Source organism: Electrona antarctica, assembly GCF_951216825.1.
Source record: "Electrona antarctica genome assembly, chromosome: 8".
NCBI classification, from domain to species: domain Eukaryota; kingdom Metazoa; phylum Chordata; class Actinopteri; order Myctophiformes; family Myctophidae; genus Electrona; species Electrona antarctica.
The window spans coordinates 16,235,976-16,250,813 of NC_136789.1; the positions used below are offsets into that span (position 1 = coordinate 16,235,976).

Consider the following 14,838-nt stretch of genomic DNA (forward strand, 5'->3'; position numbering starts at 1 on the left):
TTTTTATTGCAGCTATTATCAAGTTCAATCAACAATCACTCATCAGCTAGTTTCCAATGTTTACATTCATTCATGTATTTGGTATTGGTTACAATACAAATGAGTAAAATGAATGTTATATAAAACAAAGGTGAAATGATAGGCCCTTTTTCCTGTTTTAACAATACAACAGATAGAATTCTACGGTCTCTAAAATGTCAAAGATGGTTAGCAGTATGTTTTTAAAGGCCCAATCTAACTTCTCTTACCCTGCAGTTTGAAACTGTATTATTACCACATCATAAGTCAAAATGTAACTGTCTAACGTTAGTCCTTCTATTAAGAGCTGAATCAATCGAGCAGTATTCTTCAATGTTTTTCAGGCCAAGGACCCCAAGCACAAAGCAGGGACCCCCACTGCATATACCGGTATTGTATAAAGTTGTGAAGCATAAAACCTACGTTAACGTATTCCTAATATTTTCATACATTGAAATTGTTTTGGGGTGAGGGGAGAAGAAGATCCCTATGGCACAACATTTGGTTGCCCTTTAGTAAATTTGACCCCGCTGGACCACCTCTTGATGACCTATAGCACTGATTCCCAAACAGTGGGTCGGTACCCTGCATCTTTGGGACAAAAACAATCACAACTTTTCATACATTTATAACAATAATTTTTTTTTTATAACAATAAAGAAAAAACACAAATACCGGTACCACACATTGTGAGCTTGTAGATCTGCTATTTTCACTAGTTTGGGTCCCGGGCAAACTTCTAATTTCTCTTCTGGGTCCTGAGCTAAAAAGTTTGAAAACCCCTGACTGAGAGAATAAAAATAAGGAACATGTCTCCACTTCTTAATTTTTCAATTTAAAGTTTGTATCACTGATTATGGGCCTTTAAAATCACTTATTTATAATATCACACAGAATAACTTCTTTTCTCTAAAGGGGTTTGGCATCGCCGATGTCACCAGAGGGTCCTCTTTGGCTTGTTCTTCACAATAGGCCATCAAATCTTCTGCCGCTTTAGAAACCTGTACAAAAGTGTGTGTACACAATGCAGTTACATTTAATTAAAGATGTACTATGTAACTTTCCTCTTCTACCCTGGGTTTGATCCTATCCTGTGCAAGTGCTGACATTTTTACCATTGAGCTAATAGAGCCTGGCTGCTTCCTCAGGGAATACATTTAATCTTGGCCAGCAGGTCCAAATTTGTGAGACATGACCTTTGCCACGACAAAATACCGTACAACCACCCCAATTGTATAAGTTGTATTAAATTAACATACTCTGGCAAATTCAAAGGATGGAGCGCACACCTGTGCTGATGTGGTGCTGACCAAGGCAGTTAATGACACAGCCGTACAGCTCTTATAGCCACGATGAACGTTTATTAAAAGGAAACCAATGTTTCGACAAAGTCTTCCTCAGGGTTTTTGAACATTAGCCTCCTATACTCTACCATACAGATACAACTTTACATTTTAGTCATTAAAAAAGGGTAGGGTTACATAGTGCCGCTTTAACACTGGATTTGACTGTGTGGGCTGGTTTAGCTATACTTTGTTGCATGACTGCCCCGCTCAATGAGAATGAGCAGCATACGATCTAAACTTTCATGACACTTAAAACCTCTCTCCACAAGGGGCCTATTCCAAGCCTCCTCCTTTTCCTCTACACCAAATGTCTTTATCGAAAAAAGCCGATCTATACACAGCTTGTACATCTGCGATTTCTTCCAAATGTTCGCCCCAGGTTTGCTACAGTTCATGGTTAAGGATGATACTACATGCAATTGTCTATTCACAGCTTCAGCCCTATACTGTATTATTGTAAATCATTATTGTATCTCTCAAGATCAGCACTACTGCCTTAAACATGTAATGTTGTTAGTAGGAATAAACACAGGGGAGGAAGTGACCTAAGAAAGGTGAGCAGCCAAAACCAGTTTCTGTACTATGCAGGTGTAAATGGTGCTACCCGACCAGGACAGACTGACTTGATTTATCAAAACAGATACATTCTCTGACCATCTCTCACCATCATCCTCTCTATGTTCACCTCCAGTTTCAGTTGTTCCACGGTCTTCCGGGCTTCTGCAATCTTGGCCATATTGTTAGACATGCTGACTCTTTACCCTGTGTCAGTGAACCTGTATCAGAAGACAAGATTGAAGTGATCATAAAAGTGTGTTACTATGTCTGGTGACATTGCATTTTGAATTGTTTATTTATTTATTTTATTTTTGTTTTGTCTGCATGCAGTTTCCCCTCAATCAGCAGCAGAACAGCACTTGGTGTGATTCATTTGTTATTCTTTCAGCATTTGTTATGCTTTATTACATAGATAGGAGAGTGTAGAAAATACAGGAAACCAAGAGCAGAGACATCTGAGGGTTGGATTTAAACTCCAGTCCTAATGGCTCATAAGGAGCACATAACAGGCTGAGACACCATGTTCAAGAGAACACTTCTGATAGGAAGATATACCTGTATTATAATGTATATCTTTAATTCAGAACACACAAATAAAAGTGTTTGATATTCTAATGCCTGCTCCTAGTAGTATTAGTATCGGAAAATAAGGTTCAAGTCCCCTCAGTAGGGCAGTAAGGCCTTATTCGGCTCACCCAGGCACTCCAACCAACAGTTTTTGTTTGCATTTGTGGAGTGTTCATTGTGTCTTTATTGCTGCACTAGCAACCCCTGCTGGTTGGTCTGGTGCATATATGGAGCACCTTCACGCTCCCCCACTGACACTCTGGTGAAAATAAACAGCTGGTGGTGACTCATGTGTATGGGAGCCTTGGGAGGAGACCACGTGCCTCCACTGTTGGTCTCTGGAGGTGTAGACTAGTCTACTCTACAGTCTACACTACAGTGTTGGCAGTGACAGGGGCCACAGTAGGCTACACATGGGGAAACTGACAACAACAGAATTGCGGTGGAAATGGGGAATCGGCTAAAACAAAGTAGGAAAATGCTTCTTCTGTTTCCAAACAAATAAAACATTCTTAACCCTAGAACAATTTCTTTGTTACACCATCACTATTCACTAAACACGGGTATATTTTACCCAATGTAAAATATTCCATAACAATAATAATAATATAACAATATTAAGTACACACTCTTCTTTAATATTTCATCATGACTTTTCACAAAAAAACGTATCATGGGGGGGGCAAAATCGATGAAAAGCGTGCAGATTATTTTTAAAATATTCCTAAAAAGAAAAAAATGTAAAAGTCCATTGTGGGTTTATGGGATTTTTTCTCTATTACACTATCACTAAACACGGGTGAAATTCACCCGAACACCTGCCTGTAGAAAAAACCCTATATGGAAAAAACCAGGGATGTGGGCAGGGACACAAATGACCTTCTATGATATCACTAAGCATCATGAAGGTACTGAAAGACCCACCCACCTCAGACATCAGCAACAATATAATCATCTAGGTGAAAATCACCCGTGTTTAGTGTTCTAGGGTTAAAGAAGGTATACCGTGTAAGTGATATTATTTTGTTAAAGTAGGCGATAAATATATAGCTCTATATATTCTCATATCATTGCTATAGTGTGATTGTTCAGTAACAGGAGTATAAAATGTAAGCTTATGAATGGGTTCTCCCTCCTGATAGGTAACCCACCTGAAATGTATTTTCTGTTTATTGAAGAGCTGAGGAGTCCCCTGTTACTGAACTACTAGGAATCTATAGATACCATATTGAGTGCATGTAGCCCAGACACTTTGCTATATATATTTTTTTGTTTATTGCTGCCATAAAAATGTCTTTTGTTTTGCGTAACTTGTCTGTGTTTCTAATTAACTAAATTAACTGATGTATTGAAGGTAGCCATTGCTGTGATGAAACTTTGTTTCAATAATCTTGTTATTACTCCTCAGTCCTCACTGGGTCTCAGCTGGCACAGGGTGTGTCTCGGAGGAGGTGATGGGAGGGAGGGTGTTTCCCCAGGGTTATCTATCCACTTAGCCTATAATGTAAATACATCTAAGTAATATCTGCCAGTCCAACACTTTGAATCTGTTCAATAAATGTTTTTTTGTTTGTTGTTATGCTCTACGTTTCGCACACTGTGCTGGGGTCACTTACACTACAATATCTTATTTTAGGAATAATAATAATTGTATACATTAAATAACACGCTTAAACACTTGGCAAACTACAATTTAAAACATACACACAGCTCTAACCCACCTATTCTGTTGATCAATCGCTCAGACAGCACAGACACTCATTTCGTATAGCCTCGCCTCAGTCTTCACTTAAAATAATGTCAAAAGAATTATTGGCTTTTATATATTTTGGCCATCCTTTGCAACATAAAAAACACTATTCTGTTCTTTATGTATACATTCATAATATATGATCTGGCAAAACAGCATTTATGTATGCACAAGTATCAATATCTCAACAATTCTCAACGAAGAGATTGATAAAAAGAAATATCTGACCTTTGTGAAAGCTGGTAATTAATTTCACTTACCACAAGAACTGACAGCTACAGGAGTTCCTTAGAATGTCTGTGTGTGGCTGAACCTGCAGGTACCCTACATGCACTTGCACTTTCCAATGAAGTGAGATTAATTGCAGAGAAGAGGAGGGGAGGGCGTGAATAGGTTACCTCCTCAAATAATTAGCTGTGGTTCTGCCCCATGTTGGGCTCTTGTGCAGGCAACATGTGGTGTGACCTTCCTCTCTCCACTCAGTCTATCACTTCTATTTAACTTTGATTAGAGTCCATGAATCCAACAGTTCTTAACTGTCCACTTTAAATTAGATTTTCAATTGTAAATATGCAATTATTTCTTGTTGGAATAAACCTAGAAATGTTATACATATAACAAAAAAAGTATTGCAAAATGGTTGGTTTTAGCTATTTAACTATACCCTTTTAACATATTTGTCACAATATGGTGAGATAGAAACGCTTTATTAATGTAGGTAGGACATAGGTACTGTACAATGCAGCACAGTGCTGATCATGAGAGCTGACAGCACCATGGAACTAGGGAGCCTCGGGCTGTGAGAGGGGAGATCTCCAGAGAATGAAACTGTATTCCATTTCACTTTAATTAATTTCCCCTTGAACGCTCACTCATTTCGGCTTTGAATTAGATAGTTACAGATAGAGGCTCATAGGATGTCTGTGAATAACATACAACACAACATTTGCCACGAGCTATTATTAAGATCAAAGTGCCCCCTCAACCACACACACTGTGCCTGTATATCATCATATCATATCATCATCTTTTGCATAACATTCTAATATTCATCTGACAGTAATACCACTGGGCCCATATAGGACAATAATAGCACCATGACCTTTGGTTCAGTGCAACATATCCAATACCATATGGTTCAGCAGTTTGGGGTTATTCAGTCAGGTGTTCATTACATGCATGACGTTTTCTCAGAACATAAAGTATTGTGCTGTGGTAGCAAGTTCACCGTGCATTTATCCTATTATTACACTGTATTTAGCCTAACACATGAACCCTATAGCATTCCTATTCTGGGCAAGCTGCGGAAATAGTAGATCTACAAAGCTCACAACACGCTCCATTGCGAGGCATTGTGAGCTTGTAGATCTGATATTTTCAGTGAAGGGACTTGTTGAAGAGGGAAAGCAAGGGGTCGAGTATAGATCGACCCCTGGGTGATTCCATGCAGACAGTCAATGAAGTATATGTATACAATTCCATACTATACAGTATACAAATCTTTATAATGCTACTTGGGCAGGTATACAATAAATTAACGTGGTGCTGTTTAGTATTAACAGGAAATGACAAGGCATTGTGCAGACAGACATCATGCTGGCAGTCATCTTCTATCAGGCTGCTGGGTCATCACATGTCACTCAACAGCAAGGGGTAAAGTATAGCCCTGTGGACTCGTGTGGAGTTAAAGGTCAAATTCCTCATTAGCATTTGTTTCCTGCATTAACTGTCTACCTGCTTAAACCCTATACTGTACTTTGTAAACCGGAGTAGCCCTGGGGTCTATATTAGACCCCCTCCTTTTTTCCCTCCATCTACACCAAATCTCTGATGATGAAATTATATTGTCTGTATAAGCTCACAACTTGTCACATTATGATGCATTGTGAGCTTGTAGGTTGGCTATTTTTGCAGTATGTTCGCCCCAATCACCCTCCAGAGTATAGGGATGTTAAGTTGTGGTTAATATGATTTAGACAGGTTTCTACCAATGCATACCTTGGACCTTAGCTTGTTTTGCCAAATAGATGATGAATTCCACTGCATAAGGATAAAATAGTTGCCAAGGATTTCTCCCTCATTCTCAGCAATGAGAATGACTGAGTCATTGTCATCATGAGGTTTGGTGCATTATGAAGTGTTCACTGCAGGAAGTAGCCTTTATCACATAATTCATCCTCATCGCTGCCATCAGGGCCTTCAGTCCCAGCTGTACCCGCACATTGTTTAAATATTGAATGATTTAAGCCGGCTGCAGTGTAAATTTTGTTGACTAAGACTAAGGCTAAAGAAAGACTAAGTCGACTAAGGTTTTTAATTGGTGCAACCACTTCCTTAAGTGACTATGTGTGTGGGTCTCTGGCTGACTGGCTGGCTGGGTAGGTATGAGCACGAAAACAGCATGGTTGTTTTCTTGATGATATCCTCGGGTCTCCTCCGATACCCATGAGGCCATCAAGCAACCATCTTCTTTTCACCTGACTGTGAAGGGTCTCACAAGGGGGGCGTAACGCATGTGGAGGTAAACAACTAGACGCTATATCCCCCCCAATTCCTCCCCCCTGAACAGGCGCTCTGACCATTTGTGGGGGTCATCACTGCATTAATATTATATTTTAACATATATTTTTGTAATAGGATAAACCACAAAATAGTATCCTTTATTCATTAACTGTCAAGTAAAAATGTATTGTGGACCACATCCAAGTCGATGTTGTACTACGACACCGTCTGGCACCATGGAATCCACCTGAAGTTGCTCCCTTCACATCAAAGTCAAAGTCAAAGTCGTACGATTTGTCACACACGTTACCACAGTGAAATGTGTTCTCCGCATTTGACCTATCTCTTGGAGCGGTGAGCCGCAGCCAAGGAGCGGTGAGCTGCAGCCGTGCCGCTCTCTGGAATCATTTGATTAGTTGATTTGACCCCCCAATCCAACCCATTGATGCTGAGTACCAAGCAGGGAGGCATTGGGTCCCATTTTTACAGTCTTTGGTATGACCCGGCTGGGGATCGAACCCCAACCTCCCAGTTTCAGGGCGGACACTCTAACCACAAGGCCACTGACTTATAGTCTTCTGAAATTGTTTAGTCATAGTCTAGTGAGTCGACTAAATATCAAAATCTTAGTCTTTAGTCTTAGTCTTAATGCAATGTTAATTTTGCCAGAAAGGATTTAGTCTTGAATAACACACCATTTAGTCTTAGTCCTATTTAGTCTTCTGATCATAGCTGGTTGCCTGTAGCCCACCCTGTGTTCAACCTGCCAGTCCTCATGGGTTGACACCAGCCATCTAACAATGCATGGCTGACGAGATCTTGGAAGCAGGAGTGGGAGACGGCCGGACCCACACAAATCCATCGGTACATCCGGTACCCAGGGGATGCCATCACAGTTGAAGGCAATGGACCCTCCTGAATCACCTACCCAATGGGGATGAATGCTTCAAATCATCAATGAAGTGGGGCTTGGCAAACACTTGCATAAGGCTGTCTCTTCGACGTATAGGACCAGATACTTCATTCCCTGATGAAGGCTTAACTGCTGAAACGTTAGTTTCATTTGTCTTACCTGCTGCTGTATCCTAATAAAGTATTGGCACTCTGGCCATTGGCATGTGCGGCCACTTTCTTGTTTTTTCAAGATTCCCTCTGCATTGTTTAGTCTTGCAATGCCATTGGTCATGATATTTGCATATAAATACCCCCCACACAGAGGCAGAAATTGACACTTCAACTTCAAAATCTCTGGACTCTTTTTTTTTTTTTAACAATTTTTAACTTTTAACCTTTATAACCTTTAACCCTGAAAAAAGTAAGTAAAATGTCTGTAATATATATTTTTGAGGGTCCTATACACAGGTTTAATGTTTGTCTTTAGTTCAATGTTTGTTTTGTAAACGCCATTAACAATGAAGGGAAAATTTACGTCATAATGTGACATTTCCGTCATATTGTCTTTTTATTGTTAATGGCGTTTAATGTTTGTGTTTGCACCGTTTGTTTTACATGTTAATGGCGTTTAATGTTTATATTAGCGCCCCTCACTTCACACGGGTGTGATTTTTTTGTGATCATTAGAATGTCTAGAACATGTACATTTATTATTGTGAAAGATATCCCCAAATGTAAATTATGAATTTATTATTATTATTTTAATAATTATTATAAATGTGCATACAATTTGCATAAAAGTTTTTAAAGTAGTAGTAAGGTTGAAATCTCTTTTTTGCAAGTAGAAATATATCCGGGTCTTGTAGGGCTGGACATCTGACAATCCATCAGATCCTCTTGAGTAGCTTGAGTGATGGTACCACTATTGGACATATTGGATCCGGGTCTTGTAGGGCTGGACATCTGACAATCCATCAGATCCTCTTGAGTAGCTTGAGTGATGGTACCACTATTGGACATATTGGATCCGGGTCTTGTAGGGCTGGACATCTGACAATCCATCAGATCCTCTTGAGTAGCTTGAGTGATGGTACCACTATTGGACATATTGGATGTGGTTCACAGTACATTTATACCACACAGTTAAAGTTAAGTTCCTATTTTGGGTTTAGTAATACAAAAATCACACCCGTGTGAAGTGAAGGGCGCTCTTATCATCTTACAACATCAATTACAACATAATATTTGTTTAAGCAACAGGTGCTAATGTTTGTTTTAGTCCTCAAAACAAACATTACATTTCTCTTTATTGTCTATGGCGTTTTCTTAAACAAGCATCGTTGAAAGACAAACATTAAAGCTGTATATAGGAGGGGCTAGCGCCCCTCAAAAATCACACCTGTGTGAAATGAGGGGCGCTAATATAATAGTCTAACTCATTTTGATTTGGTGATGTAATGGTGATGTAAAACAAACGGTGCAAACACAAACATTAAACGCCATTAACAATAAAGAGACAATATGACGTAAAGGCTGCTTTGTGAACGTCATTGTGAACGCGTTCCTTTCTGGCGTGTGTGAACGTCACTTTCTCACGTTCAACTTCGTTCAACAGTGAGTGTTTCCATAGAGCCTTCCAGGCGAACCCTGCTGCCTACTTTCATCTATACCTCTATCAATAAAAAAGAAAAAAGGCGAAAGCCAAAAATCAAAATTTCTTAAAATAATTGGGGTGAAATGTTGATCTCCCTGTATTCTTCTGTCTCTTCCTCTCAAAAACATATCCACCCCCCCTTCTTTCATACTATTAATAATTTATGACAGAGACCATGTCACACTGTCACAGTAGTAAGAGAAAAGAAGAGGGACTGTCATGCTGACTTGTTACCATGGTTAGTCTATATATGGCCAATATGGGTAGGCTCATGTTATTTATTATTAGGCCTACACACAGTCTCATTCAATCACTTAACAATGCTCTCCATTTTCACTCAATTGCTGTCCTACCAATTGTAATTTCCCCACACACAAACATTCCTTCCCAGATGTCAATATGACAATCATGAAACATTTATTCTGCTTATGGATAATGAGCATAAACTTTGATGAATTTAATTCACAGGACCCCAATGTAAACAAGCCAGGCGCTTTCCCTTTAGAATCCTTTTGTATGAAATGTAGCCTACCTCTGTGCTTTTTTGTAAACTGTTAATAGAGTAGCCTACATGCAACCAATGAACAATCAACCAACATGATGATGATGATGATGGCGGTGGTGGTGTTGATGATGATGATGATGATGATGATGATGATGATGATGATGATTCTTATTATTAATAATAATAATAATAATTGTTATTATTATTATTAGTAGTAGTAGTAGTATCCCCATATGTGACCCCAGTAGTAGTAGTAGGCTAGTATTAGTGACTCTGTAGTATCATAATATATATATAACTATATAACATCATAACAATTCATTTGAAGACATCCTTCTTTTAGGCTACTTCGAGTTCACGCCCCCTTTATCCTTCTTCAAATAAACTTCACAAAATATTCAACAGCATTCAGGGATGTACCATCATTACTGAATGTGGGCGTGTACGAACACAAATCAGCTTACCCCCAAAATAAAATGACAGTGTGCAACGTCAATGCAAACTCAAAATTCTTATGCTCTAATTGACATTGTTCGCCTTTAATTTAATAATAAAACGAGACCCTTCATGACTGCTGGAATTGCCCTGGCGATGTTTTTCCCCTCCAGGGGTATCCTCGCATTTGAGCTGAAACCCCTCAAGTTAAACCAGTTACAACAAGACTGAATTACAGGCAGAACAGATTCAACAGAACGGTATTTCCATGTTCCTCATCAAAAAGAAGAACCACTTGTCTGAAGTCTGCCGCCGAGAGAAAGCTTTTTACACAACGTATACGGATTTGTGCCATGTTACATAATTTCATTCTGGGCACCATTTTCGAATTGTTGATGATAATGCTGGCAATTGTAGGCTTTCGATCTGCGAGAAGAATGAGTGGGAGGTTGGAATGATAATACGAAGATGGCGAGCGGGGTTGGAAGTGAGTAACATTGTTAGTTCGCTTGGAAAAAAATAGAGAATGCAGTCGTTAACACAATTCTACCTGGCTGGTATTGGCAACGTTGTGTCGCTATAGTACCAAGTTCCTGCATGACTGACTGCCATTCATACAGTAAAGTGAATGGAAGAACGTTCGGCGTGTCATCGGGACTCATGCTTGACAGCTCGATACGCAGCAACGCAATAATAATGCATGCTGCTATGTGCTTCACTGATACAATGAAAACCAATGCCATTCTGTAGCTATCACTGTACCAAATGCTAGTAGCATAACACTAACTGTCAGCTGACCTTAAAACATCAGTTGACAGACACAATGTATTCAAACTTTCATAATGACAAAGGCCGGAAACCCTGGGAATGGATATGAATGGACGAACATGTGGTGTCGTCGTGTCGATGATGCTTGTCAGTTTCCCAGTTCGTCTCCTGTTGCAGGGATGGATTTGAGCTAACGTTTTGTTCCTTTTTTTTCTCCATCCCCCAGAACACAAGTTGCTTTCCATTGGACCAACTGAACCATGGTCAGTGAGGGAGAAACTGTGTCTGGCCACATCTGTCATGAAAAGTGGAGACCAAAACTGGTATTGAATCAGCTGTCAACTGTTGTAGCATAAAGACAAGTTAATGAATAAATAAATACATTATATATACCGGTATTAATGGGAGACAAAAATAACAATACATTGTGTGTGTGCAATGGCATTGTTCAATTAAGAAATATCGTCCCCAAGCACAGATATTTGATTAGCTGCTGGGGCACATACACACAATCCTTGTTGTGCACAGTAAAATTCTCAGTGTTCATTTATTCATAATTATTTCATTTAGGTCTATTTGTATACTCTATTTGTAGCCTACTGCACTCTTAATGAAGCTGATATGTGTTCAATTCAACAGGGTGTCTGTCAGTCGAGCTATCAAACCATTCGCAGAACCTGGGCGACCACCTGATTGGTTCTCTCAAAAGGTATGTTCGATTTGGATACAAACAGGAAACCAATGACGGTCAGACAAAAATAGACTCTACACACACACAAACAGCAATAAAATAGGCTACAAAGGCTGTTAATAAAACTACAGAAATGCAAACAGTTTTGAGTGTATGTGGGGCTTGATGGGTTAAGCAAAATGTTTACATCAGGTCTGTTGTTGAATTGCGTTTTGCGATAAAACTATATTGAATGTTGAATTCTTGTTGTGTTCCTCCCCTTGTCGTAGCACTGTGCCTCGCAGTACTCTGAGCTGCTGGAAGTGACCGAAGCACCAAAGTGAGCTCATTCTCAGGCCTGATCTAAATCATCCTACGGCCATGTTGTTGCCAACCCAATAATGATAGGCTATAAGTATCTAGGCTATAATAGACTACTGCAGACAGTACTTTTTGGAATATTATAGTATTTAATAAATCCGTATTGTAGATGTAGACTGATATGTTTGATGTTTATGTTTGATAATGTCACAATTTAACTGTGTGTGTGTGTGTGTGTGTGTGTGTGTGTGTTCGTGTGTTAACCACATTAACCCTGGCGCCCCGATTTTGGGCAAATATTCAAAGATTTTCTACATTTAAAAAAAAATAATTAAGTAGCACAAGTAATAGATCTACAGGTCCACAATGCATCACATTATGACACGTAGTGACTATGTATTTCAGCTATTTGTTGTACGACAAAGTATAAGGCTCAAGTGGTTAAGAAAATTTACCCCTCTATTAAGGGACTTCAACAACAACTGTACATGCTGGCAGTGAATTCACTAATAATTAATAACCACTGCATCTGTTGTCGCCAGACGTAAACGCGGGGAGAAGGGTGAAGTCGTGGAGACGGTGGAGGATGTGATCGTACGCAGGCTGACAGCCGAGAGGATCGACGAGCTGAAGAAGTTGATCAGAGAAACGCAGGAGAAGCACAGGTTCAGACAAATCCATATCTTTAACCATCTTAAAACCCTCTAGACTTGGTAAAGTGGAACTCTGGCACATTATCTTCTCAAGTAGAGGTCTGCAATGTGTATCAATGTGAGGGTCCTTGACACGAAAGTGTTTGAGAACCACTTGCTTTAGGTCAGTGTCTTCTCCTGAGCAGAAAGCTAGAATCACTCACCCTCAAACCAATAGAATTAGTGGAAGTTTGGTAACAGTTTTATGACCTAACTGTATGAGCCGAGGTTTGAAAGGGATTGACACGACTAATGATGGATGATGAACTTATGATATTTACTTACAGAAAGCTGAAGAGAGAGGCTGAATTGACCCAAGCAGGTCATTTAGATTCCACACTACAGGAGTTGTGGGACGAGATTGTACAGTAAGAGACAACAATAAGTTAATTATGCCATTCATGTTTGTTTTATTAATATTGATACGTACAACCATCCATTTGATGATTTTGTCGTTCGCTCTGTACAATTATATGAATCCTACTTATATATCTGTTAGGAAGAGGAAACAGGAGGAAGCGGAAGCGGAATTGAAAAGAAAGACCACCGATGCTGCCTATCAGGGTATTTTTTTATTGATAACTGTTGAATTAAAAATATATATTTTTTATATTTTCTCAACCAATTTTTCAACTAATCTTTCAATTCATTTCTTTCTCTTTTTTGTAGTATTTATCTTTTTCAGTATAATTCATTGTGAAAATAAACTAAATTGAAGCAGCTGAGGCAGGGTAAAGTAAATAAAGCTGTAAATTGTAAGAACACCACTGAGCACAGTTTCCTTGTCGCCCATCCAGCCAGACAGATGTTAAAGAACATGCCAAAGCGACTGCCCAACGTTACCGTACATTCACCCGCAGAGTGCCACTCTCCAGGCCTGGACTCATCCCCAGGGGACACACTACAGGGCCTGGACTTGTCCCCAGGGGACACATTACAGGGCCTGGCCGACGAGACTGTCACCACCAAGAACGTGAGTCCCCACCGCTCACTGAACAGAAGGCTGAGGTTATTTTTTTTAAAGCTTATCGTATTGGTTGAAAGGAAGAATGAAAGCTATGAGATTTGTTGTAGAGGGGAAAAATGAAAGGACCATAAACCACTGAGGAACACCGGGAAACAAAGTATACAGGTTTTAAGTGGTTAATACTTCCTTGCTGATATCATCTTGTACATTTTTACTGTATATTTCATATGGTACCTTTGAACAGAGACAATTCCTGTATGCCCTTCATGCTGAAAATATAGTGCGCCTGAGTTCTGACTGTAATATCAGCTGCTAGCATGCTACAAAGGGCTCCCTCTTTTTGCACAGGCCTCAGGATCAGCAAGATTCATGGCTTTGGCTGAGCCTTCTGGAAATGGAGAGGTCGACCACGGCTCTCTACTACTGGATGACTGCTTCCAGAAGAAGCTGATGGTTCAGAAATCCACACCGCCACCATCTCCCCTGCTGTCGGAGCTACTGAAGAAGGGCAGTCTCCTACCGGCAAGTTCCTCTAGACTGGTATGACCGAGAGGGACCTGTTCACGTCTGCCGACTGCGTGCAGAGTACTTCTCCTGTTTCATTCTCACTGCTGTTCCTCTACCAGTCTACACAGTATGACAGTTTAAGATTTATCTGATGCCAGAGATGTACGGTTTATATCACAGTAATTACTTTTATCTAGGCATGGGCAAAAAAAAACTTTCACTCAAATATTGTGGTTTCTAATGCCACAATGTTTTTTTCATGTCAGAAAGACTGACTGACGTTATCTGGCTCAATCGCAATATAATTAAGAATCACAATATAAATGGTATCGCCACCCTGGGTATCGAGATCCTATCGAATCGGGAGGTAAGTGAATTGTCCCACCCCTACCTTCATTGTCTCACGTAGCCGGACGGTCAGCGATCTCAGGCTACTGTTTTTTGGGGGATTGGGAAATTGGGATGGCGGATCTTCTTAAATAATTGAATATCTTTGATTGTACTTCCCAGATTGGGGAAGCTGATGTTCCCCCTGGTCATGTGACTGGAGCACATGACTTGCAGCTGGCTCTGTCGAGTCCCCCTGTCTCCCAGGCAACAGGTACACATACGCAAATGTGCACGCAAACACACATGCACATATGCACAAAAGGTTCCACGTACAGAGAAACAAGCATGCACGAA

General features: G+C 39.9%; 2 protein-coding genes across 2 annotated transcripts in view; one reads left to right on the top strand and one right to left on the bottom strand.

The window, feature by feature from the left end:
* Nucleotides 1-896: 896 nt before the first annotated feature.
* Nucleotides 897-4,579, bottom strand: LOC306927821 (guanine nucleotide-binding protein G(I)/G(S)/G(O) subunit gamma-8-like; the record flags this gene model as incomplete). Its single annotated transcript, XM_079507674.1, has 3 exons — nucleotides 4,500-4,579; nucleotides 2,029-2,140; nucleotides 897-1,019 (listed from the first exon to the last, which is right to left on the bottom strand). The coding sequence occupies exons 2-3, from the start codon at nucleotides 2,110-2,112 to the stop codon at nucleotides 897-899; spliced, it is 207 nt and encodes a 68-aa protein (XP_079363800.1). The 5' UTR covers nucleotides 2,113-2,140; nucleotides 4,500-4,579.
* Nucleotides 4,580-10,614: 6,035 nt separating this feature from the next.
* LOC306928122 (bromodomain-containing protein 8-like) overlaps nucleotides 10,615-14,838 on the top strand; it is a 22,896-nt gene continuing 18,672 nt past the window's right edge. The window contains exons 1-10 of the mRNA XM_079508043.1: nucleotides 10,615-10,716; nucleotides 11,224-11,320; nucleotides 11,637-11,706; nucleotides 11,958-12,007; nucleotides 12,531-12,653; nucleotides 12,968-13,048; nucleotides 13,180-13,244; nucleotides 13,478-13,653; nucleotides 13,996-14,187; nucleotides 14,665-14,755. Of these exons, the coding sequence (XP_079364169.1) occupies nucleotides 10,698-10,716; nucleotides 11,224-11,320; nucleotides 11,637-11,706; nucleotides 11,958-12,007; nucleotides 12,531-12,653; nucleotides 12,968-13,048; nucleotides 13,180-13,244; nucleotides 13,478-13,653; nucleotides 13,996-14,187; nucleotides 14,665-14,755 (964 nt within the window). The 5' untranslated portion in view covers nucleotides 10,615-10,697. The remainder of the gene's footprint in view (nucleotides 10,717-11,223; nucleotides 11,321-11,636; nucleotides 11,707-11,957; nucleotides 12,008-12,530; nucleotides 12,654-12,967; nucleotides 13,049-13,179; nucleotides 13,245-13,477; nucleotides 13,654-13,995; nucleotides 14,188-14,664; nucleotides 14,756-14,838) is intronic.